Source organism: Trichosurus vulpecula, chromosome 1 (genome assembly GCF_011100635.1).
Source record: "Trichosurus vulpecula isolate mTriVul1 chromosome 1, mTriVul1.pri, whole genome shotgun sequence".
Lineage (NCBI taxonomy): Eukaryota > Metazoa > Chordata > Mammalia > Diprotodontia > Phalangeridae > Trichosurus > Trichosurus vulpecula.
This window is the reverse complement of record NC_050573.1, coordinates 61,277,213-61,303,002: the sequence shown is the minus strand read 5'-3', so window position 1 is coordinate 61,303,002 and position 25,790 is coordinate 61,277,213. Positions and strand designations below refer to the sequence as shown.

The 25,790-nt window shown below is 46.0% G+C and overlaps 1 protein-coding gene across 2 annotated transcripts in view; it reads right to left on the bottom strand.

The window, feature by feature from the left end:
* The window catches only part of SBNO2 (strawberry notch homolog 2), a 227,421-nt gene that overhangs the window by 74,875 nt on the left and 126,756 nt on the right, over positions 1-25,790 (bottom strand). Inside the window, exon 1 of one of the 2 annotated variants that reach the window (XM_036735146.1) lies at positions 273-321. The exons of the other annotated variant lie outside the window; for it this stretch is intronic. Coding sequence (XP_036591041.1) covers positions 273-317 — 45 coding nt within the window. The 5' untranslated portion in view covers positions 318-321. Of the gene's footprint in view, positions 1-272; positions 322-25,790 lie in introns of those variants that run through there. 2 annotated transcript variants of the gene reach the window in all.

The window sequence follows — 25,790 nt, the reverse complement described above, 5'->3', positions numbered from 1 at the left end:
CACTGAAAGGGAAAGTGATTTGTACAGAGCTGTAAAGCAAGAGCCAGATGTAGAATCCATGTCATCTAATACACAACAGGATTGCCTAGGAGCCCCTATAAGCCTTAAGTGCAGTACCATTACACCTTCGCAGCCCCCCTACCCCCCCCCCAGCTTCACCAAAATGCCTTGCTAGCCAATAGCCTAGTCCTAGAAACTGAACTCTGATCTGGGCTCTATTATCCAAGTTCAACAAGGCACAGGCACAGAGATGGGAGCACGCGCAGGATTACCTGGTCAAGGGCTGAGAACTGTAGCCAAAACTGCATCTGGGCCATGCTACAAGGACACTGAGCTCAGAATAGCCCACAGGACAGGCTCCCCTTTCACAACCAAGCAGGGAGAAGGATACATTCATGACAGCAGCAGCAACATCAGCAGCAGAAGGAGCAGCCTTCAGATGCCAAGGGCCCAAGCAACCAGCAGAGAGCAAACTGGCAAGGAGAGCCAGGAGCCTGAGGTGGCAGCCCTGGCTGGGAGGGGACAGAGATGAGGCGGCTCTCCCACAAGCACGGGAGATTTGCATAGGCTGTTTAGTCATGGAGCCTCAGAGCTTACTTCCTCTAAGACCAGGGCTGACTTTCAGGAAATGATGTCTGCTTGGTAAGTCAGTGAAATTACCGGCAGTGTGATGAGAATTACTGTATGTGGTGTAATTGAGCTGCCGAGACGCTGTAAACAAAGATGACCTCTTCAATGGGCTTTGATTTCACGTGGGACAGAAATGAAGCCTCCAGTTACCTACTTTTCTCTCTCAGGTAGGCAAAGCCCCCAGGCTTTGGCCCTTCGGAGTGTGTGTGTGGAGGGCGGGGTGGGGGGTGTGTGTGGGTGTGTGTGTGGCTGTGGCTGTGGAAGATAGGACTATCTTTTAAAAAATGAGACTGACAGAAGACAAATATTAAAACACGGATTTTAAGAGGCAGTGATTCAGAAGAGACTGTGATTCAGAAATCTCAAGACTCAATCCTGACAGATACTACTAACTTATTGTGTGACCCTGGGCTAGTCACATGAAATCAGAGAATTCTAATGTTGGAAAGGGATCTTAAGAAACAGGTATTTTGTAGCTGAGCAAACAAAGTACCTTCTCAGAGGTGATTCGGTAATTAAGTGTCAGAGCATGCCCTGGACTCCTGACCTATACTGCCAAGTCCAAAGCTCCTGCCGTGACACACACACTGCTCCCCATGCTTCCTCTTACAATAACCTCAGTTTCTTTAGGTGTATGGACTAGATATGTCCTTTAAGGCCACTCTGCCTTGAACATTCAGGGATTCAAAAGCTACCTACAAGCCCCAGCTCTGACATCCCACAAGGACCACCCCCATTCTCTCAGTACCATCCCTTCTCTCACCAAACCACAAACACAGGAACAAGTCTGACTACCTAGCTAGCCTCTCCAAGTCTCTGTGGATGTCGATCTTTTTAAATCCTTCCTTCAAATCAGATCACCTGTCTAATCGCTTGGTGAAGGCAGGAAGCACCTGGGCTGCTGCTAATTCTGAAGTCACTTTCTAGACCATGGGTGGAGAACCTGTAGCCTCAAGGCCACGCATGGCCTTTGGGGTCCCTCGGTGCGGCCTTTTGACAGAGTCCAAGTTTTACAGAACAAATCTTTTTATTGAGGGGATTTGTTGGATTCAGTCAAAGGGTGGCACTTGAGGACCTAGAGGGCCACATGTGGCCTTGAGGCCACAGGTTCTCCACTCCTGTTCTAGACAAATGTGATAATGAAAGTCTAGGTCAAGCTTCACCCAGGGCATCTTGCTTCTGCCCTTTGCCAAAAAGGGAATGACTCAGTGACAAAAGGGACATTTGTCTAGTGTGGGCAGCAGGAGACTAGCCCCACATGCCCAGGTCCCAATCTGAATTCTCCAAGTCTAGAGTCTTTGAAATGAAAGGGATTATATGGTCTTGTTGTTGCTTAGTCATTTTGCTTCATAACCCCTTTGGGGGGTTTTCTTGGAAAAGTGATGCCTTCTCCAGCTTATTTTACCGATGAAGAGAAGAAGCAAACAGGACTAAGTGACTTGCCCAGGGTCACACAGCTGGCAAGTGTCTGAGGCTAGACTGGAACTCAAGTCTTCCTGACTCCAGGCCCGGCGCTCTATCCACTGCACTACCTAGCTGGTTTTACTCTGTTGTTTTACAGAGATGGAAGCTGAGACCCAGAGAGGGGAAATGACTTGTCTGAAGCCATCAAAGAAGTAAGTTGATAGTAATTTCCATCAAATCTCAACTGAAGTACCACCTGCGGCAAGAAGCTGCTCTCAGTCCTCCTTAAATTTTTGTGCCTTCCCCCAAGATGATCCCCAATTTATTCTGTGTATAGTTGTTCGGAAGCTGTCTTTCCCTGTCAGACTGTGATCTCCTAGTCGTCAGGGACTGCTCTTTGCCTTTCTTTGTATCCCCAGCACTTAGCACGGTGCCCGGTACAGAGTGGGCCCTTCCTGGATGCTCGCTGACTGACTGAAATAGGGAAGTTAGGTAATTCAAATTCAGACCTTTCACTCCTCTGTAAAATGAGAGCGCTGTACCACTCTTCCCCTCATAATACAATGGTTCTCACAGGTGAGTCATTCTACTTTTCTGGGGCTGGGCCCATGCAGGGCCCCACCCTTAGCCATATTGTCCTATTCCAAGGAAGCTTCAAAGTGGGAGCGTGGAGGAAGGTCCTTGGAATCGTGGAGTACCAAGATTGGAAGAGATCTCTGCAAGCAGCTGGAATAACCCTATCTGAAGCCAGAACACCCTTTATCACATCCCCAAAGAGGGGAAATCCAGCCTTGGCACCAATACTGACTATAAAATCAACACCTCCATTTCTGCATGGCTCAAATTGTTACTAAGTTCTTCCCTGGGCAGCTTGGTGGCCCACCCAGTGGAAAGAGCACTGGGAGCTGAGTCAGGAAGACCCGAATTTAAATCCAGCTGTGTGACCCTCCGCCAGTTGTTCAACGTTGGCCTGCCTCCGCTTTCTCCTGGGTAAAATGGGAATGATAGCAACACCTTCCCCCCAGGATCGCTGAGAGCATCAAATGGGATAATATTTGCCAAGTGCCAGGCACATAGTAGTCTTCTGACAATTGCTTGTTCCTTTCTCACTTCCCCATACTGATTTGATAATTGACTCCTTTGGACGGGCTCAAAAATCTCCAGGCAAAAACCCATGTCAAGTTGGCTTTAGGCAAAGAAAACAAGGCACATGGCATTCCAAATCAAAATTAGATTAAGGAGAAGCCCTTCTTTATAACGCTTCTTTACAATTAAAAAGTGACGCCCTCAATTCGAATAAAACTATTATGTACCTACTGTGTGCAAAGCATTAGGGATCCAGAAACAAAGCACATTCCTGTCCTCAAGAAGCTTCTATTCTACTGTGCATTGCATTCCCTACAGTAAGCCCATGAGGTAGGAAGAGTATTATTATCTTTATTTTATAAATGACTAAAATAAGTACAGAGAGGTCATAAGACCTAGAAGAAACCCCAAAGACCTTCTCGTTCAAATGTCTCGCTTTACGGATGAGGAAACAGATCCAGAGAAGTTAAGTGATTTGCTCAAAGTTACATGGGTAAAACATAGCAGAGGTGACATTTGAATCCAGAGCCAGTACTCTTCGCACTAGAGTACACTGTTCCTGGATAGCCAAACATTTCTCTCCCTCTTTGTAGAAGTCAGTACTTAGATGCATGACCACATCCTGTAGGCGCTGACCCAAAGCGCCCCTCCTAACTTTGCAGGTAGCATCTGCCTACTGCCAGGCCACCCAGCCCTTGCCCGTGGCCAGATGTCCAGGCGAAGCTGAAGTTGGCAGGCTTGAACCCACCAGGACTTTTGCCTCTAAGTCTAGTACTCTTTCCACTCCCTCAGATCACCTCTGCAACGGATGCACACATGAGGGCAAATGCTAAGAATGAAGCCCAGGAAGAAGTGATTAGGAAAAACCCCCATTCGGACCCAAACTAAAGGTAGATGTCTTTCAGAATACTGAAGTCAGGAAGTCGGCTGGATCAGCATTGCGGAGGCCCCCTGGGATTGGCCAGGACAGCTAGGGCCGGTGGAACAAAGACCACCTAACGAATGTCTCCTAAAGTACCATCCAGGAAACTTTGCCAAACTTCCTTTCCCTGCACCAAAAGCTATCCATCCCATTAAACACAGCCCCATTGAATGTGGTGCAGTTTTTGTGGGATGGTCTCAGTTTTCCTCCATCTTCTTGTGAGCAAGGACAGTATGGCCAGAGCTAGGGCTCAGGGAGGTAACCACATTACCTTGGTCCAAGCTGAGAAAGCTGCAAGCAGGCTGTGGGTTACCCTCCTCTCCATTCCCATCACTCCATAAAGCTCTGAAGATGAGAAACAGTCAGAAAGCACAAACCCCTTCAGGTTCAAGCTCAGTGCCAGGCCAGGGCCTGCCCTGCAACTCTGCTGCAGCTGCTGCTTCTGCTGTAGCCAATAAAGGGGTAGCAAAGGGGAAAAAAAAAAAACCTTGAGTTTTTTTCTTCCTCTGGCAGGCTGCCACAAGAGACGTCTGTCTTCCCGTCAGGAGGGCTGGCCGTCCGAGAACTCAAGGAGGCCAGCTGTCACAGTGGCTTCTGCCTGGGGGATGGGAAGGAGTCATCCTCTTCCCCAGGCCTTCTGGGACAGCTAAGAAAGAGTTCTCGGACCACAAAGACCAGGGCTGCTCAGAACCCAGTTCTCAGGATCCTTTTCCTGACAGAATCACAGTTTTGGAGTTGGGAGGGACCTCAGAGACCACCTAGTTCAATCTATGTATGAAAAAGACCCCTTCTACATGAGAACTGACAAGTACCCAGCCAGTTTTTGCCTGGGGGCCTCCAGGAAGGTCCAAGGAGGCCAGGGATTCCGAGGCTGATAATATCAACGTCTATGATAAGGTCCAGAGTACTGTTTCCCAGATGAATAAATGACTTAAAGGCAAGACCGGGAAGCCCTTCAATGATATCTTATCTGAAATGGAAATAATCTTCCTATTTTGGGGGGCTGGCATTTGGGAATATGCTCTAGGGTAGATGGCCTTTGGTAGCAGGGCACAGAGGAAAGAACACTGGTCCTAGAGTCAAGATCCCTGCATTCAGGGTTTGGTGCTGGCATCTACCAGCAAGTCACTTAACATCTAGGATTTTACTTCAGGTAAGTCATTCATAAAATGAATAAATAAAATGATACTTAGACTTCCTACCTCAAAGGATGGTTGTGAGGAAAACGCTTTGTAAACATGGAAGCCCCATGGAAATGGCATTTTGTGTTTTTATTAGATAGTCCACAGAGGTCTCTTATCCTCCCCAAAGTCTAAGAAACGTCGAGTACCAACACCCACAAGTTCTGAAGCTACAAATGACCCAGGCCATCAGAAATCAACCTTATATTTTTAAAACAATTCAAAGGAATGAAACTCCACAGTCACAGAATGAAAATCTTTAAGGAGGAGAGGGTATCAGAAGCAATGAACTCTAGCTCCCCTCACAAAGGCCTAGGGAAGGGAAGTGACTTAAGCAGAGTTACAGGACAAGTTAGAGGCAGAACAGGACTCATTTCTGAGAAGGCTTTCCTGTGTTTAGTAATCATCCACAAGATTGGGGAGTCTTTCCTTAAAATCAGCTGAAATCTTGCCTGTTACAACCAAACTCCTTATCTTCTTACAGACTCAGGAAGTTAATGGTTAAGTTAAACGTTAACCAGAGAAGTTTCTCTCTGGCATGGAAGGAGTGCCCGCATTCTACATTTGGGGAAGGAAAATCAGGACAGTGAAGGAACTCAAGATGTTAGCTGTAGGAGAGATCTGAAAGGCTTTCACGGGTAAGCAATACAAGCTTTGTTCTGCCTGGCCCCAGAGCAGTAGTAACAGTACGAGCAGTGGTAACTGACATTTATACAATGCTTCCTATTTGCCCGGCACTGTGCTGAGCGCTTTATGATTATTTTATTACTTGATCCTCACAACAACCCTAGGAGGTAGGTGTTACTTTTATCCTTTTTCTACAGACGAGTAAACTGAAGCAGAGATTAAAGTGACTCGCTTCGGGTCACACAGCTAGTGAGAGATCAGAGGTGAACTCATGATTTTCTGACTTCAGGCCTGGTGTTCTATCTACTGTGCGACTTCACTGCCACAGGAAAGAATCAGAACCAGTCAATCTATCAGTAAGCGTCCACTGTGTGCCAGGCACGGTGCTATGAGCCGGAGTCACAAAGACACAAGCAGAACAGTGTGAGGTGCCCAAGAGCTGACGGAGGTGAGAAGGCCCAACCACTCTGAAGAGCCATTTGGAATCACACCCCAAAGTCATTAAGATGTCGATATCCTGTGACCCAGAGCAAGTCCCACTAGGCAGATACCCCAAGGAAGTGAAAGATCAGTAAGTACAAGGATGACCCGGAGCAAGACTGTTTATAGTAATGAAGAAATGGAAACAAAATAGGGGTCTATTGATTGGAGAATGGCTGAAAAACTTGTGGTAAAAGAATGTGCTCAAAGATGGCAGTGTCTGGCCAGAGGAGGCACTTAAATGTTTACTGACTGACCGTGGTGGAAGAAGTGACTGCAGCAGATTCAGAGAAACCTGAGAAGAGTTGTATGAACTGAGACAGAGGAAAATGGTCAGAACGAGGACAATGGACACGTTGACGTTAACATGTAAGGGATAACACTCCTGAGAGACCTCAATACTCAGACCATGGATTTAAAAGACGATAACAAGGCATCACTCTTCCCGCTTGGCAGAAGTGAGGAGCGGAGGTACAGAATGGGCTATCAATTTGCAGATATGATCATTAGGTTACCTTTTTTGGGGCTTCACTATACTCACATGGTATAAGGGAGCATTATCTGGGGAGGGTAGAATTAGTTTGTAGCAAGAGAGAGAGAAATGCAAAACATTTTAAAAACAAAGAGAAGAAAACCAGTAAGATATTTTAAAACACACTGAAGAAAACAAAAAGAAGTTCAGAAAGTAACACAAATGGGGTGATTTTGTTACTGCTTTGTTAAATTTAATACACTTTTAAAAAGCATATGAGAAATTAAAAATTTTAGAATCATCACCTTTACTATTCTTTTCTGCATCCTAAAATGTTTGTTTCTGTTGATGACTGCTAAGGTCAAAAAAAAATTTTTTTTTAAAGTTTATAGAGAGCAGATTTCAGCTAAAAAAATAAGGGAAAACTTCCTAATAATTGCGGTTCCTAAATATGAATCAAGTCCTCTCAACAGTTTCCGTATCACCAAGAACATCTGAGTCCAGGTGGGATGATCACTGCTGGAGATGCTTTAGTAAAGGGTCCAGTTCTGGCAATGCATTAGACTAGAAACTCTCTGACCCAAGGTCCTGTCTAATTCCAGGATTCTATGATTCAAGAAAGATCCTGGCAAGTGTGACAGCCCCTTGGGTGAGTACAGAGCCCAGACCGTTGGGAAGGATAGCTGTGTGTCTGTAGCAGGGCATCACTGAAATGGATTACAGGACTTACGACACTAGTTGTGTCATTATGGCCAAGTGATTAGACTCTTGTAGCCTCAGCTTCCTTATCTATAAAATGGGGGTAATAAAGCTACCTACATTAGAGAGATATGAAGAACAACTGAGATAGTCAGTAAAAAAAAATGCTTTGCCAACTTGGAAGTCAGTTGTTATTTGCTGTTGGGTAGCTGTGCACAAATCACCTCACCTCTCTGAACCTACTTCCTACCCTATTAAAACAGAGATAACACATTCATGACCTAACTCCAGAGAGGCATCTAGAGGGAAGTGCTTTTGCAAACCTTAAAGTGCTATGGAAATGGGAATTTATTTTTTATTGTTGTTATCAGCATTTTTCTCATCCTTTTTAATGGGATGAGAAAAATCTTTAATACTTAATCTTTTTAAATTTTAAAAAAAGTGTTACATTTAAAAAATTTATTTTAAAAAATCTTTAAAGTTTTTTCATCTTTAATTTTTTAAAACTTTTAATCTTTTTTTCATCCCTTTTTCTATTTCAGACAGAAACAGTCTTGGGGCAAGTCACTATCCTGCTAATATTCTTTTCTATTCCATATCCTGTGGACTACTGCATAGTTGAGAAAATAACTGCTTTTTGAAGGTAAGTAAAAGCATTAGGTTACCAACTCATCTTCTGAAGGCTCCTTATTCCAAAAGTTTCACGAAGTTTTCTACCTTTCTATTGTGCTCTACGCAAGTCTATCAATCCTCCTCCTTTTCAGTAAAGGATGATGGGCTCTGTTTTGTTAATATGGCAAAGCTTTTTCTTAAGGTACTTTCCAAATCTGTTATAGTTCATTTCATAGGTCCAAAGGTACAGAGTAAAGCTGGTATTGTCCAGCTTTTGTTTCTTCTTTTTATTATCATTATTATTATTATGCCAACTGGAGAACAAACAGGACAGAGAACTTCTCAAGGATATCAACCAAACCTGGTCCTCATTTATGAAAGCCAAAGAAGCAGCTGGCAATTAACCCTGCTCTCTTCATTCCAATAATTGCTTACTTGGTTGAACATATCACAATAGTAGGACTTGCTACTATCCCGCTTTTAAAAGCAGTTTTCCATTCTGTCTCATGAAGTAGTGAAGGACTCAAAGCAATAGGCAATCTCAGCTGTAGGGTGAGGTTTTGTCAGGGAAGAAGCAAAAAAGATGGGTCTAAATTTAGGCTGTTCCAGAACAGTGGCTTCCATTTGAATGCTTTGAAGAATCTATGATCTCATCAACGTGGGCATTGCCTTTAGTGGATAGATAATCTCAGCCAGGGTAACACTTGTTCACGTCTTCCCGACAATCCTCCAGTGGGTACCTGTTATGTTGGGTGTCCTTTTCTGGATATGACACAAACACAGAAGGACCAACAGAGAGCACATGCAGGTTGTTCCTCTGTGACTGGCCCTTGTTCTTTCCCAGTCTGGTGCCTCCTATTGATATGTTTTATTGCCATTTCTTGGGTATGATTCTTGGTTGACAGTATGTTGCACATGAATCATGACCTTCATGTGTCTCTCCACTGTCCTTTGGGCCAACTTGCGAATTTCATTTTTCACAGATTGTGTTCTATGATTCCCAGACACAGAGCAATCCTGGAAGAATACTGATGTCAATAAGCTGGGACTTGTCTTTCAGGGATTACTGAAGGCATTAGACAATTTCTCAAATTCAATCCCATTCATTCTCTTCTTCCTACTTGGTTCTGGATCCAGCTTGTTATCCACTGTCAGTGCCTGCTCAGGACAGAGATCAACACTAATGGATCAGGTCTGGGGGCTGTCCATCCAACTGCACATCACATTCACAAGCTTCTCAAGGGCAGAGACCACTTTGTTTCTGTTTCTGAATCCCTACCACAGGTCCTGGCATACAATAAATATCCCGACCAGACGAGGTGGTGAGGAATCCTAAGAGCCCGAGTAGTACCTCACTGGCCCATGAAATATTTGAAAAAATCAAAAGACCAAGAGTAAGAGCCTCCAGTGTAGCTCATTTATGGAAAGACATGGATAAGAATCACACGGATGAAAAAGCACCGGTGGGTCACCACTGGAAATCACAGATCTACCAGAACAATTTTTTACAATTTTTTTTTTGGGGGGGGGGGGTATAGCTATAAGCTTGTTTGCACTTCCCCCCTCTCAAAAAGACCTCATTTGAAGGACAGACCCTATGTGGACAGCATACTGCATCCGGGAGACTGCTTGGGATAACTGCAACCACCACATGCAGCTTCCTACAATCCAATGTGACCTCCTATTCAGCAAAACATTATATAAAAAACATTAACTTATCTAAGAGGAACCTCTTCTTTTTCTCAAGGTAGGAAAAAAAAAAGCAGCTGCACTGGTGTGCTCCTCTGATGTCTCACTGTGGTATGGAGGTGACCCTGGTTCCCTGAAGACCAGTCAAGGGGGAGGCAAGCTCTGCCAGGCTCTACCAAGCTGGGGCGGTTTCAAGGACAAGCCCAGTGACAGGCTGCTTCTTTTACTTTAGGATCAATGGGGAAAGAATCAGGAGTCTATGAGGTGAGAGCAAGGAGGGAGTGTACCCCAGACCTGGGGAGCAGCAGGCATGGAGGCAAGAGATGGGAGCCCTGTGAGTGAGAAATGGACAGAAGGCCAGTTGGGCTAGATCAGAGAGCCTGTGCGAGAGAGGCAGCAACGTCTAATGGAAAGGCAGGTAGTTGGGGTTAGGCTGGGAAGGGCTTTAAATGATAAACAGAGTAGTTCACATCTGATCTTAGGTTTGACAAACAATGCCATCTTTAACTGCCATGATGGCCACACAAAGGACCATGACGATACAAAAAGAGCTTCCAGGCCTCCTCGTCCTAAGAAGAAATCACATTTTTTTCAACACAGGGCAAGTTACCATGTCTCCTGGTAATTTCCCCACATTTCTCCACCTGATGCCTTGCAGAGCCATACAGAACAAGTCTGTTCCCTCTTACACATGACAGCCCTTCAACCGTCAAAGGGCATCCTCAACTTCTTCTCTTTACTAGGTCACACAGCCGAACTCCTTCCCCGATCCTCTTCGGACATGGTTTCCCATCCCCCTCCCCTCCTCCTAGTTGTCCTCTTCTGCCATCAAGTATCAGGGGACTGGTGCTGAGGGCGAGGGGAGAGCAAGAACAAGCTGCAAAACACGGACTCTGTAGCCAGAGGAGGAGTAAAGCCCCCAACTAGCTGCTCATCGGGTTTTCTGACCTCCCCATCAATTTGCACTGAGCCCACGCTCTGTCACAAGCCCGAATCTTTCTGGGAAATTGCTAGATGCTCTGCTGGTCTGAGGGACACCCTCCCTCCCCCAATCCTAACCACAGAGCATTAGTTGATCTCTGGCTCTACAGATCTCTGATTCTGAGTAGAGACGTGTCTACTATCTACCGCATGCTGGTGCTGCTGACGGTATCCAGCTCCTCCTTCCAGACTCTAAGGCCACCCCTGCAGGGAAGGCAGTCTGCAGCAAGCCAAAGGTGGGGTGGATGGGATGGAACTTAGAATGCTGGAATTGGAGCTAGAAGACACGTCAGAAGGCATCTGATCCAACCTCCCGCCCCATGCAGGAATCCCTGGCACAGCCCTCCAGATTCTACAAAGCAATTTACATCTATTACTCATCTGAGATTCTCACCAACTCTATGAAGCAAACTTTGTAAGTAACTAACTCAAAATCTCCCCCACACATCTGCCTTGAGGCTGAATTTACGCACAGGCCTCCCTGACTCCAAGGCTGGCGTTCTGGCCGCTACTCTGCCTCTTCCAGTTTCCCAAATCTACAGGGCTCAAGATGCTTGCCTCTACTTCACCTCCCTCCCCAACAACACCCTTGAGGTAGGGAACATGTTTATTATCTCCATTTTACCTATGAGGAAACTGAGCCCTAGAGTGACTTGCCTAGGGTCATACAAACAGCCTGCATCAGAGCTGGGACTCAAACTTGGTCTCCTGACTTTAAGACCAATGCTCTTTACACCACAAATAAATGTCTTTCATCTTCACCCCACAGGATTGAAATAGAGTGTTTCTCTACCCTCCTAACAGTCCATCCAGTGTCAGAGCCCTAGAGCACCCTCTCAGCCAGCTTTACCCTGCCATCCCATGACTGGCATCAATAAGTCTGGCAAGACACTTCTGATGAGGGCACAGTCTCTGGGAACCCCCTTGAATCTGGAATACAGTCTCTGGGAGCCCCCTTGAACTGTCCTTGAATCTTCCAACTGGATCTGGCCTTCCCCTAAGGCCACAAGCCTCACATTATCATTAGGCCCAAATCTCTACCTAAACCTTGCCCTCTATTGTTTGGCTACTTCCTACCCTTAATCCCATTACCTCACCTTGCCCTCCTTGGACTTCCCCTCAAGACCCTTCCTAAACCCCTCCTCTAGTCACCCCAGATGACCCCTCAATCCCTCCTACAATCTTTGTGTATATAATCTCCATCTTGCCTCCATGAAGGTGCTCAGATTCAATCTAATTCAGTAGGTTGAATCTGGCCCGCTTGTGGAAACAGGCATCACAAAGGGGGGGGGGATTTCTTAAGACAGCCCATTATGGTGAATCCCTAATAAACTTTGTCTTTTCCCTTGGCTGAGAAGGCTTGAGTCGAATTCTTTCGGCAGGACCCGGTGCGTCAATATTTTGGGGTGTCCAGCACCTCTCAACCTTTTACCTCTTCACTTCCAGCAATGACTTCTCTTCCCTCCCACCATTCCCCAGTGGTGCCAACCTCCATGTGGCCTAAACTGAGCAAAGCTCCCCCCACCTGCCACCGTTCAGTCCCAGAAACTCGAGGTGACCGTGCTGGAGGCAGAAGAGTCCTAGGCTTACCCGAAGCAAAGGAATCAAAGAATCTTAGGAATGGAAGGAGAGCTCAGAGACCATCTCACCCAATTCTTATTTGAAGAGGAAGAGCTAGATTCAATTCTTGGCCTTGGACTACTAGGTGCATTACTACAGACAGATCAATCAGTCATTCTCCTCTCCCATACAATACCCCACAGGGTTATTAAGGGTCAAATTAGGAAGTGTACGGAAGGCACTTTCATAAACCATGCAGTGCCATAGAAAAGTCTACCAACAATATGATTATTATTCAAATTCCCCCAAATTCAATAGACTAGTTAGCTGAGGAACAGGCTAAAAAAGGTGGGTCCCAACTCAACCCCTCCTAATGCCACTGCCTTCACTCTTCAGTTATTTCCCATTTATTAAATTAAAATAAAAAACAGAACTTGTTTGTACATATTTGTTTGCTTGTTGCCTGCCTCATTAGATAGGGAGCCTCTGAGCTCAGGGACTATCTTTTGCTTCTATTTCTATCTCCTGGCACATAGTAGGTACTTTCACTGACTGACCAGCTAACATCAGAATTGGAAGGGACCTCTGCCATCATGGAGACCAACTATCAACTAAACAGAAATCCTTTCTGTGAGATCCCTAAAAGAGGCTCTCCAGCCTTTGCAAGAAGACTTCTGGTGAGGGAGAACCCATTACCTTCCAGGGAAATCCATTTCACATCTGAATAGCTCTGGCTGGTAGGAAAGTTTTTCTATAACCTAGCTGGCCTCTGGCACACAGTAGGTGCCATATAAATGCTTATTACTTCCTCCTTTCTGTGGGGGCAGTGGGGTGGTGGTGGGGTGTGACACACACACACACTCCACTATTTCTGCTTGTCAGCTCTGCCCTCCAAGGCCACTCTTTAGAGTGACAGCCCTTCAAACACGGTCATCTCCCCCTGAGCTAACTCTTCTCCAGGTTAAGTTCTTCCTGTCCCTCCTATGGATCTTGAGGCTGCCAGACAATGTATTCCAGATTCTTCCTAGCTTGGTGCGTTCTGCAAATAAGTCACTGATCACAGTTAAGTAATGAACAGCAATTTTAGGAAGAAGGGAGCAATAAAAACTGAAGGGAACTACCTAGGAGGTGGCAACCGAGATGATCTCTGGAGTTAAACTAAGGTGAGGAAGAAATATAAGCAAAGCATAGAGGGCAGTTTGTACAGAGGCACAGAGATGGGTGACAGGATGTGGACTTCAGTCACTCAGTCAACAACTATTTATTACAAATTTATGTGCCACATACTATACTAAGCACTACTGATACAAAGAAAGACAAAAAGAGTCCTATCCTCCAGGAGTTTCATTCTAATGGGGGGAAGTGAGGGACATGAAAAAACTATATACAAACAAATATACACAGTATAGGAGGGAGATAATCTCAGAAGGAAGTTCCTAGCATTAAGGGGGAAAATGGACTAGCCTCTAGCGGTAGGTGGGATTTTAATGAAGCCTTGAAAAAAGCCAGGGAGGCCAAGAGGCAGAGATGAGGATGAGGAGGAAGAGAATCCCAGGCACAGAAGACAGCCAGTAAAAATGTCCTGAGTCAAAAGACGGGGTGTTGGTGCGGGGGGCCAGACAGAAGGCCAGTGTCTCCAGACATTCGAGTATGTGTACAAGGGAACAGGGAGGAAGGGTTAAAAGCCAAGTTAGGAAAGAGTTAGAGTCTAGTTCCAGGGTATTCTGGAGGGTATGTAAAGGGAAACCATATAAAATGAGTTCAGAAAGGTAGAGTGGAGTCAGACTGTGGAGGGCCATGACTATGTAACTAAGAAGTCTGCACCTCAGTCTAGAGAATGACATTCCATTGATTATTTCTGAGTTGGGGGTGGAACATGGTCAGCCCTATAACTGTATGGCCTCTGAAGTTACTCCCACTCTCAGTGGGAGTTTGGGATGGGGAACAGAGTTAGATCTAGAGAGGAAACAAAGAGTAAGACAGAAAGGAAGGCCACCGATGCAGGGGACAACAGACAGACGGTCTTTGCAATTCAAGTTGGCTGGAAGTTCTCTGATCTAAGATCTGGGATCCAGGCTAGCATTCCCCCCAACCCAGCAGAGGCAAGTATATTTGGCCTTGGAACAATAGCCCCCAGCACAGCAGCAGAGCAAAAACAAGCTTTGAAAGCTGAAGCCATTTTCACTGCAATTACATAACCCAGCTGGCCACATTTCACAAGGCTGTTCTCCCCCTACCAGTAAACAGCCCAAGCCTGTTTGCATTCCAGGCTGGACTTTTTTTTTAATTATTCCCATGGGGGATTCATGGACATTTCACATATCCCAATGTGACGACTACAGACAGATTCATGCCACATCATCCACTGTGACTTGATTACAATCATCGAAACACAAAATGGGGCACAGAAGAATGCGGAGGGAGCGTAACAGGGAAGAGTGATGATGGCCTGGGAGTCAGGAGGTCAGGGTTCTCGATCTGAGCTGGCCGCTGACTCACTATGCGCCTTTGTGTGGTCACTTCTGCTCTCTCGGCTGGAATCTCGTCAAGAACTGGAATGGGCACTCTTCTCCATCTCTGTCAGCCTGAAGGGGCTTCCAGCTCCAACATCTCAGGTTCTAGAACAGCTGACGTTCATGTAGTGCTAGAGGGTCTGCAAAGCATCTGATTTATGTCATCTGATGGGTGTAATTCTGTGGGGTGGGTGCCGCTATTATCTCCTTTCTACAGATGAAGAAGACGAGGCTTAGAAAAGCCAAGTGATTTATCCAGGGTCACGCGGACCCCCCTGAGTGCTTGTGCCTCTCAGAGCAGCCCTCTATTGCCCTTGAAGATGCTTCTCTGGTCTGTATTTGCAGGACTCCCCAAGCGCCGCATATCCTATATCCTAAGTTCTCTGGCTGTATGAAGACAGCTGGTGCTGAGGGGGTGGGGTCTGCATCTTGACAGTTAGCCGCATAAATCCAGGGCTCTGACTTGATGTGCTGATGCGGGCACATCTTGAGAGGCAGACAGAGTCTAACTGCTAGTATCCCAGGTTTACAGAGAAGGAAACTAAGGGCCAGAGTGACAAGAAATTACTTGCCAAGGCCATGCAACGAGGGAACACAGGAAGCAAGAATCTGAACCCAAGCCTGTGAACTCCAAAAAAAGTAAGAGTTGACATTTCTAGAGTTCTGGAAAGGGTTAGAAAGCTCCTGACATACATGACATCATTTCAGCCTGTGTGGCAGATACGACATTCATAGGCTCCATTCTACAGATTGGTAAGTTGAGGTTCAGAGGGCTGTCTACTTTGTCCAGGCTGGGTATCAAAAATGGGACCCAAACCTGCATCTCTAAGTCCCATACATTTTTCCCATTTAGCCCCTCGGTTTAGTCCAAGTTCAGGTCCTCGACCCATCACGGACTCATGCCTGGGTTTCACTACCAGCGTCATTTCCCGTAGTCAGAGGTGACTGGCTGCCCCACAAATCCTCATCCTCTGGTCTTCTGAGAAGTTCCCAACAACTGAGGTTTCACTTCTTAAAGAAAGGCCAAGTAAACAAGATGAACCCCAAGTGGGTGTCAGGTGCCTAATGGAATGTATTCCTGCTGCCAGTGGGCAAGTCTGCCGACCCAACGGCATCTTTATTTGTTTCAATTCATCAGGCCTTCCTGGAAAAAAGTTAGGAAGGAAAACTGCCCCAACAAGAGAGGAGACTGGTGTAGATGCTTTTATGGCAAACTAAAGACTCAGATAGCAATCGCTGACTGGCACAGGGGGTGGTCACCAGTACCACGCATCCTTAGAGAATACAATGTCCCTGGTGTGGGGTCATCCGGACTCTCTCCATCTGAGCCTCCCCAGGGAGGTTCAATCCGTGGAGGCAGCTCTTCCCCCTTGGACAGCCCTCCCAGGGGAATCATGGCATTGGAAGTCAGGGGAAATAATTCGAATCCTGGCCCCGCTATTTCATGCTACGTCCCCTTAGCCAACTCACCTGCTCTCAATGAGGCTCAGCTCTGCTGTAAGATGACAGGAATAGACCAGGATCACAGACCTCCAGCTGGAAGAGACCCCTGAAGCCATCCAGAACAACTCCCATGTCTTAGAGGAAGAAACTGAAGTTCTGGGAGATTACAGCTGCCTACCCTCATGCAGGTAGGAAGCACCAGCAGTAGGACTGAAAGCCAGGCAGCACTCCTCCGGCTGGACCAGGCTGCTCCCCCTAGACGTTCTTGGAGGTCTTCCTACTCTAATTCCTATTATTAAAGAGTCCTCTCACAGTGAGCAAGGCTTTGACAACATCTACTAGGTGACCTGTGAACTCACTGTTCCAGATCCAATCCAACAAGCATTTGTTAAGTACTTTGCACACGTCAGGCCTTGGGCTAGGACAAAAAGAAAGACAGTCCTTGCCTTCAGAAAGACCTGGGGATAGGCTTCCATGTCCTCCTCTGCCAAATGAAGGGTTTGGACCAGACAAGCTGTCGAGGCCTTGCCAGCTCCCCCATGGCATGATCAGACCTGGCTGGCGCAGCATGTGCTTCACAGTGAACAAGGGAGGAAGGAGGCCAGAAGTCACTTGGGGGATAACAGGGCAGCTGACCACAGGACCTATATGCATTTAAAGACCTGAAACCCGCTTCTTTTCTACTTCCTTTCATTTCCAGCTCAACTTCTGCGGGACCAAGTGATTAAGGCACAGCTCACTATCAAAACATAGCAATGTGCAATATAATACGCAAGAGAGAAAGCTGTGGGTTTGGGGGGGGGCTCATTCCCTAGGGGAGCATGTTTGCTCTGCATTTGCAGAGGACCTGGGTTCTTCTTCCCGCTCTGTGGCTTTGGACGGGTCATGTGCCCACCATGAACTCCAGCCTGGTTTCTGCCATTGTACCTCCAGTATCTAGCAGTGCTGGACACATAGTAGGTACTCAACAATGTTCACTGAATTGAATTGAGTCTTTTAAAATCTCCATAAGACACACTGCTTTTTCATTCACTCAACAACATTGATCACCACCATCTCTGGGCAGATCCTTGCACTCAGCACCTCAGGAGAATCAAAAACAAAGCCTCAGTTCTTGCCTTCAGGAAGCTCACGGTCTAGGTATGACCTAATCCATGCTGTGTGTACCAAGGTAAATGAAAATTTCTTAGTTTCTTTGATCTGGGGCTGAAAAGAATCTCAGAGGGCTGCCATCTGCTCCATCATGTGACAGATGAAAAGTGTGACCCTTCAGCCCACTCTCTGTCACGATCCAGAATGTGCCTCCTTTGCTGTCTCCCTCCCCGCTACCCACTCATCCTCGGGCTTCCTCACTTCAGGGAAGATACAGCTGCTCTCTATACCTTGAAAGTCTTCGAGGCTTGCCCAGAGAGAGCACCCAAAGGAGAAGGGATTGGCTCAGAGTTCCACAGCCACAGTAAGTCAGAAACAGAGTGACTTGAACTCAGGTCTTCCTGGCTCCAAGAACAGCTTGCTACCCCCATACCAGAGCGCCTTCTTTGTTGATGTTGATCCTGGAGAAGGGCAGGGGGAGACCAATCACTGGATTCAAGTTTTCACATAGACAAGGAATTCCACTGGCTTGGCTTTGCCTCAGAGGGCAGAACCAAGAAAGAGGTGATTCAGAGAGACAAAACTAGGCTCTACGGGAACAGATAAGAAGCTTCCCAAAGGGAAGGGGCTGACTCTGGAGGGAGCAGGCATCTCCTCCTCCTCGGAGGTCCAGACAGAGACAGCAGAGAAGGCTCCTGCTCAGGCACAGGCTGGGCTAGACAGTCTCCCCACCTGGAGAGTCTGTGCCTCCACATCCAGTTCTCTTTGTACAAATCTGCTTTCCATGCAGACACCTCCCTTGAGGGGCGCTTCCTCTCTGCCCTTCACGTAGGGCTGGAGCGGGGCCCAGAGTCCAGGAAAACGCTGCTTTCAGAGGAGATGCCAATCCAGTTATCTGGTTACAAATGGCTTTCAACCAAAATCTGTGACCCCTCAGACCTCGGGTCTCAGAACAACCACAGAAAATGACTGTTTCCAGGAAACCCTTTGGTTCACACAATACCTGGGCCAGGAGGATCTGAAAAGGACTCCATTGATTTGCTTTAACTTGCGATGACTCCAAAGTGGGGGAGGGAGGAATGAAGCAGGAGTGAAAAGCATGTGTTTTTGAGTCAGTGGCTAAAGCGCAATGGTTATTACCACAATGACTAGAATTGGAACTAGAAGATCTGAGTTCAAATCCTGACCCAGCTATTAATATCTCTTTAAGCTCAGATAAGTCACTTTCACACGTCTAGGTTCTGCTTCCCTCGTCCCGTGAGATGAATTAGTTACAGCAGATGATCTCTAAGGAATCTGCCAGCTCTATGGTCTCATGGCTCTCTCTCTTTTTAAAGGCAACAAACAGCAAACTGAAGGGCAATGGTTAGTGTACAACATTGGGTCAATTCAATTTACTAACAAACACTTATTAAGCACCAAAGCCCTATTCTTGGTGCTGGGGAGACAAAACATAAAAAAAAAATGACAGTGCCCACCCAGTCTGGTAGGAGGAATAGGACAGGTACAAAAATAACTAAGACACAAGACAGAACGTGCAAGGAGCAAAGGAGAGGACCACTTAAAATTCTGTAGGATTCTCAAAAGAAGAATTGGAAACGATACATAAGAACAAGAAATGATGCTCTAAAAGTCACTAATGATAAGAAAAATGCACATCGAAACAACCTTGAAATTTTATCTCACACCCTGCAAACTGGCATAGAGACAAAAGATGGGAACAGTAAATGTTGGAGGGGTCATGGGAAGATAGGCACACTAGCACATTGTTGGTGGAGCTGAGAACCAACACAACCATTATACACATTATGAACCATGATCTATATCCTTTGACCTAGAGATTCCACTTATGCTCCAACAAGGCTATGGATAAGAGGAAAGTTCCCATACACACCAAAATTTTTATCACAGCAAAGAACTGGAAACAAAGTAGTTGCTCATCAACTGTGGAGTGGCAAAAAAAACTGTGATATAAGAATGTAATGGAATATTCCTGTGCTATAAGAAATGATGAATATGATAAGAGCATATAAAAAAGAACTACATGCGATGCAGAGTCAAGAAAATTATATATACAATGAGCACAACAATTAAAATAGAATCACAAAAAAAAATCAAAAGTGAACGTTGCAAAATAGTAACAAAGTGTGAAAGTGTGGCTCCACGGGACCTAGACAGAGGTATTATTGTTGCTTGTCCTTCCGTTCTGGAAGAAGATCAGGATGTCAGGAGGACGATGCCATGACTTGCAAATGAACTGGATCTAAGTGAGGCAGGGCTGTGCAAGGTCACCAGCCTCACTTTCTCCTCTGGAGCCATCTGGGTCCAGTGGCCAGATATAGATCAGGATGCCTGGGGATGGCCCCAACACAGTGGGAGACCTTGGCCTTTTAAGCTAAGGTCTTTCCCAGGTCTCAGTTTGCCTACAACACCCACTCAGTGATTAAGGCTAGGTAAGAAAAGAGGCAAAGAATGGCCTCTCTTACCTAGTAAAAAAACCAACCAACCAACCAACCAAACCAATCTGGGCGGGGAAGAGCTTATGGGTTTCTGGCCAAAACAGCAACAACTGGGATTTATACTCTCTCTGAGCCATCAGAGCCCAAAGGATGACCAAGCATAAAGCCTGGAGAAAGGAAGCTCTGGGTTCAAATCAGACATTTACTAGCGGTATGCCCTACATGAATCACTTACCTTCTGTCAGTCTCAGTTTTCGCAACTGTAAAAAGAAGATAACAATACTCTTTACTGCCCAGGGTGGTTGTGAGGATCACATGAGATAACACTTGTAAGGTGCTTGGCACAGTGCCGGGCACATAGGAGGCACTTAATAAATGTTTGCTTCCACCCACCATGAGCCCCAAAGAAAAGGTAGGAAAACAAACCCTGGGCCCAGGCCTTTGCAGAGTAAGAGGTCCTGGGGTGTGGCACCTTGTGCATATTTTCATCAGACTTTTCCCACCTACTGATTATTTTCCCCACAGGGGAGGGGGGGAATCTTTAAAAAATATTGTTTGCTACAAGATGGCTTTCTGGGAGGGGAGGAGAGGGGAGAAGGGATACTGAGGGTAATTTTGGTAAAGTAAAAAAACAAGAGACATCCATAAAAATTTATATTTTGTAAAAAGCGCAATGGGAAAATCAGAAGACGAAGAGATTTCTTGGCTCTAAGTGCCAGAAAGAAAAAAGCCTGATTGTTTTAATCCCAGCTCCCCTCCTTTAAGGGACCCGGTGCAGATTCCCAGCTCTCTTGGCCTTTTGGTTTCATCTGTAAAATAAGGGGGCTGGATCTCTATGGGGCTATTTCCATCTCCAAAGCCTAAGGGGAGATAGGAAAGATTTCCTGGAGGATGTGGCACCAGAGCTGGACCCCTGAAGAAAGATCATTGTTGGCAACTTTTGTATTTGTATCTGCAGCGCCTAACGGTGCTTAATAAGTACTTGCTAACTGACTGAGAACTTCAATAGGTAGAGATAAGGAGGAAAAGTAGTAGAGTTTAAATTAAATGAAGTAATTAATTTGAATTGCATTAATTACCTCTCTGAACTCTATCAATCCATGACCCCATAAATGTTTAATGAATTGAATTCATGATGCTGGGCACACCTTTATCACTAGAAAAGTGGGGAGCAAGTCTAGGACCTGGCCCAGAGAACCCGGCTGAGTGGGGTGGCGAGGCAGGACGAGACTCCGAGGCCTGGGGAAGCAGGAGCTCTTAGGTCCCGCACCCGTCAAAGAGCTCATTGCGTGAGGTCCGGTGAGTCGTTTCCTCCTGCTGGGCCTCAGTTTCCCCATCTGTAACATGGGGACAATAATAGCACCCACCTCCCAAGGATCATATATAGAAAGTGCTTGGGGGGAAAAACGTTCAGCATAAATGTTAGTTGTTGTTGTGTCCGGCCTGCCAGATCATGATTCAACAGTCATTTCTGTACTACCAAGAAAGCCAGCACTACCGAGCCACGGCCAGTTCAATGGCTGTTCCAGAGGTATCCACGTAATGCCAAGAGAATAAGAGGAAGGTCTTCATCACGGTAGGGGGAGGGCATGTCGCCGCAGTGAGGCCTTTGAAGATTTCTGGAGAATGTGGACAAGAGACTTTCTGGGTGGGAGGGCACACCTTCACAGAGAGGCTGCAATCAGCACCATTGGGGACCGTACCCACCTCCCCAGTGAGGTCACATATCCATCAAAATAGATCCTGAGGGTGCTAGAGAACACGGGAAGGGCAGTGAAGCCACACTGACATTCTCCTCCTAAGGACCAACAGCAAACCCCTGTCTTCCCAGTGGCAGCTGCAGCAACGGACCAATTCCCATAACTGAACTGTGAAGCTGAAATTCTTCACTATCTGGAAGCCTCGCAGAGCTCCTGCTCCTTCTTGGGCCCACATTCTTTGTTTACCCTTCCTTCCTTCTCTGCCCTTGCAGCAGGGGCTGGTTCTAGAACAGATCAGCAATAAACCACAGATCAAACCCGAGGGCTTGGCCCTCACTAGAACAGAGCACTAGGGAAATAAATGAGCTCACTGACCAGAGAGACTCAGGGGACCAGCCCACCACTGGCCAGAAGAGGGAGAAAGACCACGTGAGGGAGTAGAGTCAAATCAAACCACTCAGCCCCAGAGATAACCCAGCAATTTCTAACTGAATGAAGTTCAGGAAACTACCACCTTGAGGGAACGAAGAAACAGTAAGGAATGAAATCCTCTACCTGAGTTAGGCTGTATTCATCCTCTAGGAGAACTAAGAATTTAAGTTCTCAATTGTCTCTGGCAGTAAAGATGCAAAAATTTCACATCAAAATGTGCATTATGTGCATTTTGAGCAGCAGGTACTCAAGAAAATTCTTTTTCATCAAAGGTGTGGCTCCCAGCATCTGGCTGGTGACAGAATGTGGTAGACTGGGTGCTGGCACACAGGAAAAGAGGCACAAGCTCCTGGTCCCTGTTCAGTTCTGAGGCTAATGAACCAATAAGGCAGCTGGCTGGGGCTCTCCCTTCCAGACAAACCAGCAGGCTACCATGGCAGCTTCAATTCGAACCCTAATCTGAAGTAGAAACCTACTACTGGATGAGAGAGAGAGAGAGAGAGACAGAGAGAGAGAGAGAGAGAGAGAGAGAGAGAGAGAGAGAGAGAGAGAGAGAGAGAGAGAGAGAGAGAGGAGACAGATACTTCAGATCAAAGGCAACAACATAAGGCGGTTCCAGTGCCACTGTTGGACAGCTCTGAGTGTTAGAAGGTTCATGCTCATTCTGAACTGAAACCTGCTTGCCTCTACCTCCCCACTGGGCCTGGTTCTGACCTTAGGGACTGGACAGAAAGTCTACTATGCCATGGCCACCTGATGAATAAGGGAATATTGTGACCATGGCAATTTTGTCTCCTTTCCCTGACTCTTCCTTCTCAAAGCTAAATATCCTCAGTACCTTGCACAAGATGATTCTAAGGCCCGGCTGCCCTTCTCTTGACATTATTTTCCCTAAAGCATGCTCCCCAGAAATTGAGCCAATATTCCTAATGTGGTCTGATTATGGCAGAAGACAGCGGCATTGTCAGCTCCCTCTCTTTGGGTAAAAAATACTGTGGAAATGTAAAACAGTTCAATTAAATATGTGAGAATAAACAAGTCCAGGCTGTCCCTAGAGAAAATGAGTGTTAATTTCTAAATTCTAAAGATAAGAGGATGCTGAGGCATTAAAATGTGGCCTCTCTGGACCTTTGTTCTTCATCTGTAAGGAGTGTGGGAGAGGCAAGGAATAGAGGGTAGAACCTTTCCAGCTCCTGGTACGAGGTCCTCACAGTCTGTACTGGGTGGGAATTGGACAGATGCCCTCTGAGGTCTAAGGTTGTTTCTCATCTTATCAAACTTTGAGCAACTCTTGTGTTTTTGCCTCCCATGCTCACTCGGTAGGGAAGAAGGGTTAAGGGGTTTCCTAGAGATTCTTTCACCCGTAGATTATTCCTTAACCTAGTCCTGGGCTGAAAGGGAAGCATTCCTAAATACCCTGGGCCCCAGCCAGCCCCAGCCAGCCCCAGCCTCCTGGAAAATATAAGGGAAAATTGCCCCACCAAGGTTCAGTTTTATTTTTTATTTTCTTTTAAGTTTTCCTTTGTTCTCACTTTCTTCATATTGATATATAAGTAAATATTGCTTGAGAACAATTTTTAATTCAAGTTTACTTCTGATGATTAAAAAACCTTTCTCCCCTCCCCAAAATTGAAAAATAAAAACTAAATATAACAAAACAAAAAATAAAATACATAAGCTATACGCACAGTAAATCAAAAACTAATTCCCTTTTTGTTCATGTCCAAAAAATACATGACTCAACTGGTTCCCTGAGTCTATCCCTTCTCTGTCTGATGTGGACAGCACGCGCTTCCTCATGGGCAAACTGGAATCAAGGTTGGACACTTCATTGATCAGAGTTCTTCAGTCTTTATCTTTAAAATGTCTTTACTGTATAAATGGTCCTCCTGGTTCTGCTAACTTCACTCTGCATCAGTTCACGCAGGTTTAGAGAGCAATATTTAAATCAAAATGAACAAGATATTTCCCCTCTCTGAATATCAGTTTCCATCACTGCCAAATGGAAGGATTTTCAGCTAAATGATCCTCTAAGATATAAAACTCTATATTCCAAAATCCCTTCTAATTCTGACACTCTCTATCCTAAGAACTCTCCCAGCTGATATTTTGTGTTCTATGCTCTAAGTGCCTTCTAGCCCGGCATTCTCTATTCTACATTCTAAGAACTTTCAACTGTGACATTCTGTGAGTCTAGAAATAAAACTTCACTGCCCACCAGGAGGGAGGAGAATAAGACAGTCCTCCTCCATGGTCCCAACTGTGCAAGTCAGTCTATGGTGTGTGCCCCCAGGGCACACAGAGATTCTTCATTCTTCCTATTACAGAGTGTTAGCATCTTTTAATGTTTTCCTCTTTTCCTGTGTGCCAGCACCCAAACAGGCATGAGTCACCCTGCAAAAATACCCAGGGCTTGGGGGCAGTCAGGCCAAGCACTTCCATGAAAGAAAGAAGCTTTGAATGTTAAAAATACCTCAGCAGCTTTCCACCTTTGGACTATGTTGTTTCATCTCATTTAAGCAAATGACCAGAGCAGAAAAGGCCCTAGGGAGCCAGACGCAAGAGAGCAACCACCTCTTAACCGGCGGACTTTACAAAAAGACTTGACTTCTTTAAGTGCTATCAGATCAGGAGACAGAATAAATCATTTTCAGCTGAGGGGTTGGAAGAAATCAGGGCAAGCTTCCTGGAAGAGGTCATTTCCTGTCTCTGGGTCTTAGTGTGCCCTCCCCACACCCAAACAGAAGATTAGTCTAGTTGGCCTCTACAACTCCTTTGAACCTTTAAATGCTGCACTGTAAGATCCTAAGGGAGTAGGGAGAAAAGGCAGGCCTTTTCAAGCTCCATCTAGTCCACACGCTGAGAATGCAGGACTGGATTCCCTGGGATCATAGCCAGATATGTCCTGGTCCTCCCCTAACCATCAGAGAGCACCATCATGCCATGTCTCCTGAGCACATGTCTCTCCCTACTGAGTATAGTTGTGCCAAAATCCTTCGGGTTATAATGAAATCAAATTCTTGCTTCCCAGGAAACTCTACTGCCCAAAGGTCACTCACTGGTCCTCAGCAGGGCCTATAATTGACCAGAATTGGCAAAAGGTCCCAGGCAATGATTAGAGAACCACGTCCTAGGCTGAATAACAAGGAAAAACCACTCTGGAGGAAGGGCCAGAAAGCCTCGGACAAAGAGTGACCTCATCCCCAGGCCAGGAGCCCCATCCATACCCAATCAGCAGGCTCTGCTGCTACTGAAAGAAACTAAGAGCATCTCCAGCTGACAATTCTTTCCTTCTTCAGAGCTCATTCTTTCAACATACCCTGATTTCGTGGCTCCTCTGGACATTGTACTAAGAGAAATCAAACATATTTGCATGTAAGGGGTTGAAAATCTCATTGGAGAGGGAGCAGAAAATGACTTGTCAAACAAATAAATGTAAAGAAAATTGGAATGCACTAAGTACATACAAGGACTAGAATGTGAGCACCTTGAGGGCAGGGACTGCATTTGTACTCTCAGAACCTGGCACAGGGTAAGTAAAGGCTTTTGATTTGTGTTGACTTGCCTCAAGTGCTATAAGATCAAGTAACTGAGGATCGATGTGGGAAAGTTTTCTGGGAGAGGTGGCATTTGTGCCACCTTCAAAGACAGAAGTGGGCAGTGGGGAGGAGGGCCTTCTATGGGTAACAACAACTGGGTATATACTGCTTTTATCCACTGCTATGATCTCATTGGTAAAGGGAGCTCCTGCTGAGTAAGTACAGAGCTGGACTGGCATCAAGAAGATCTAGGCTTGCATCCACCTCAA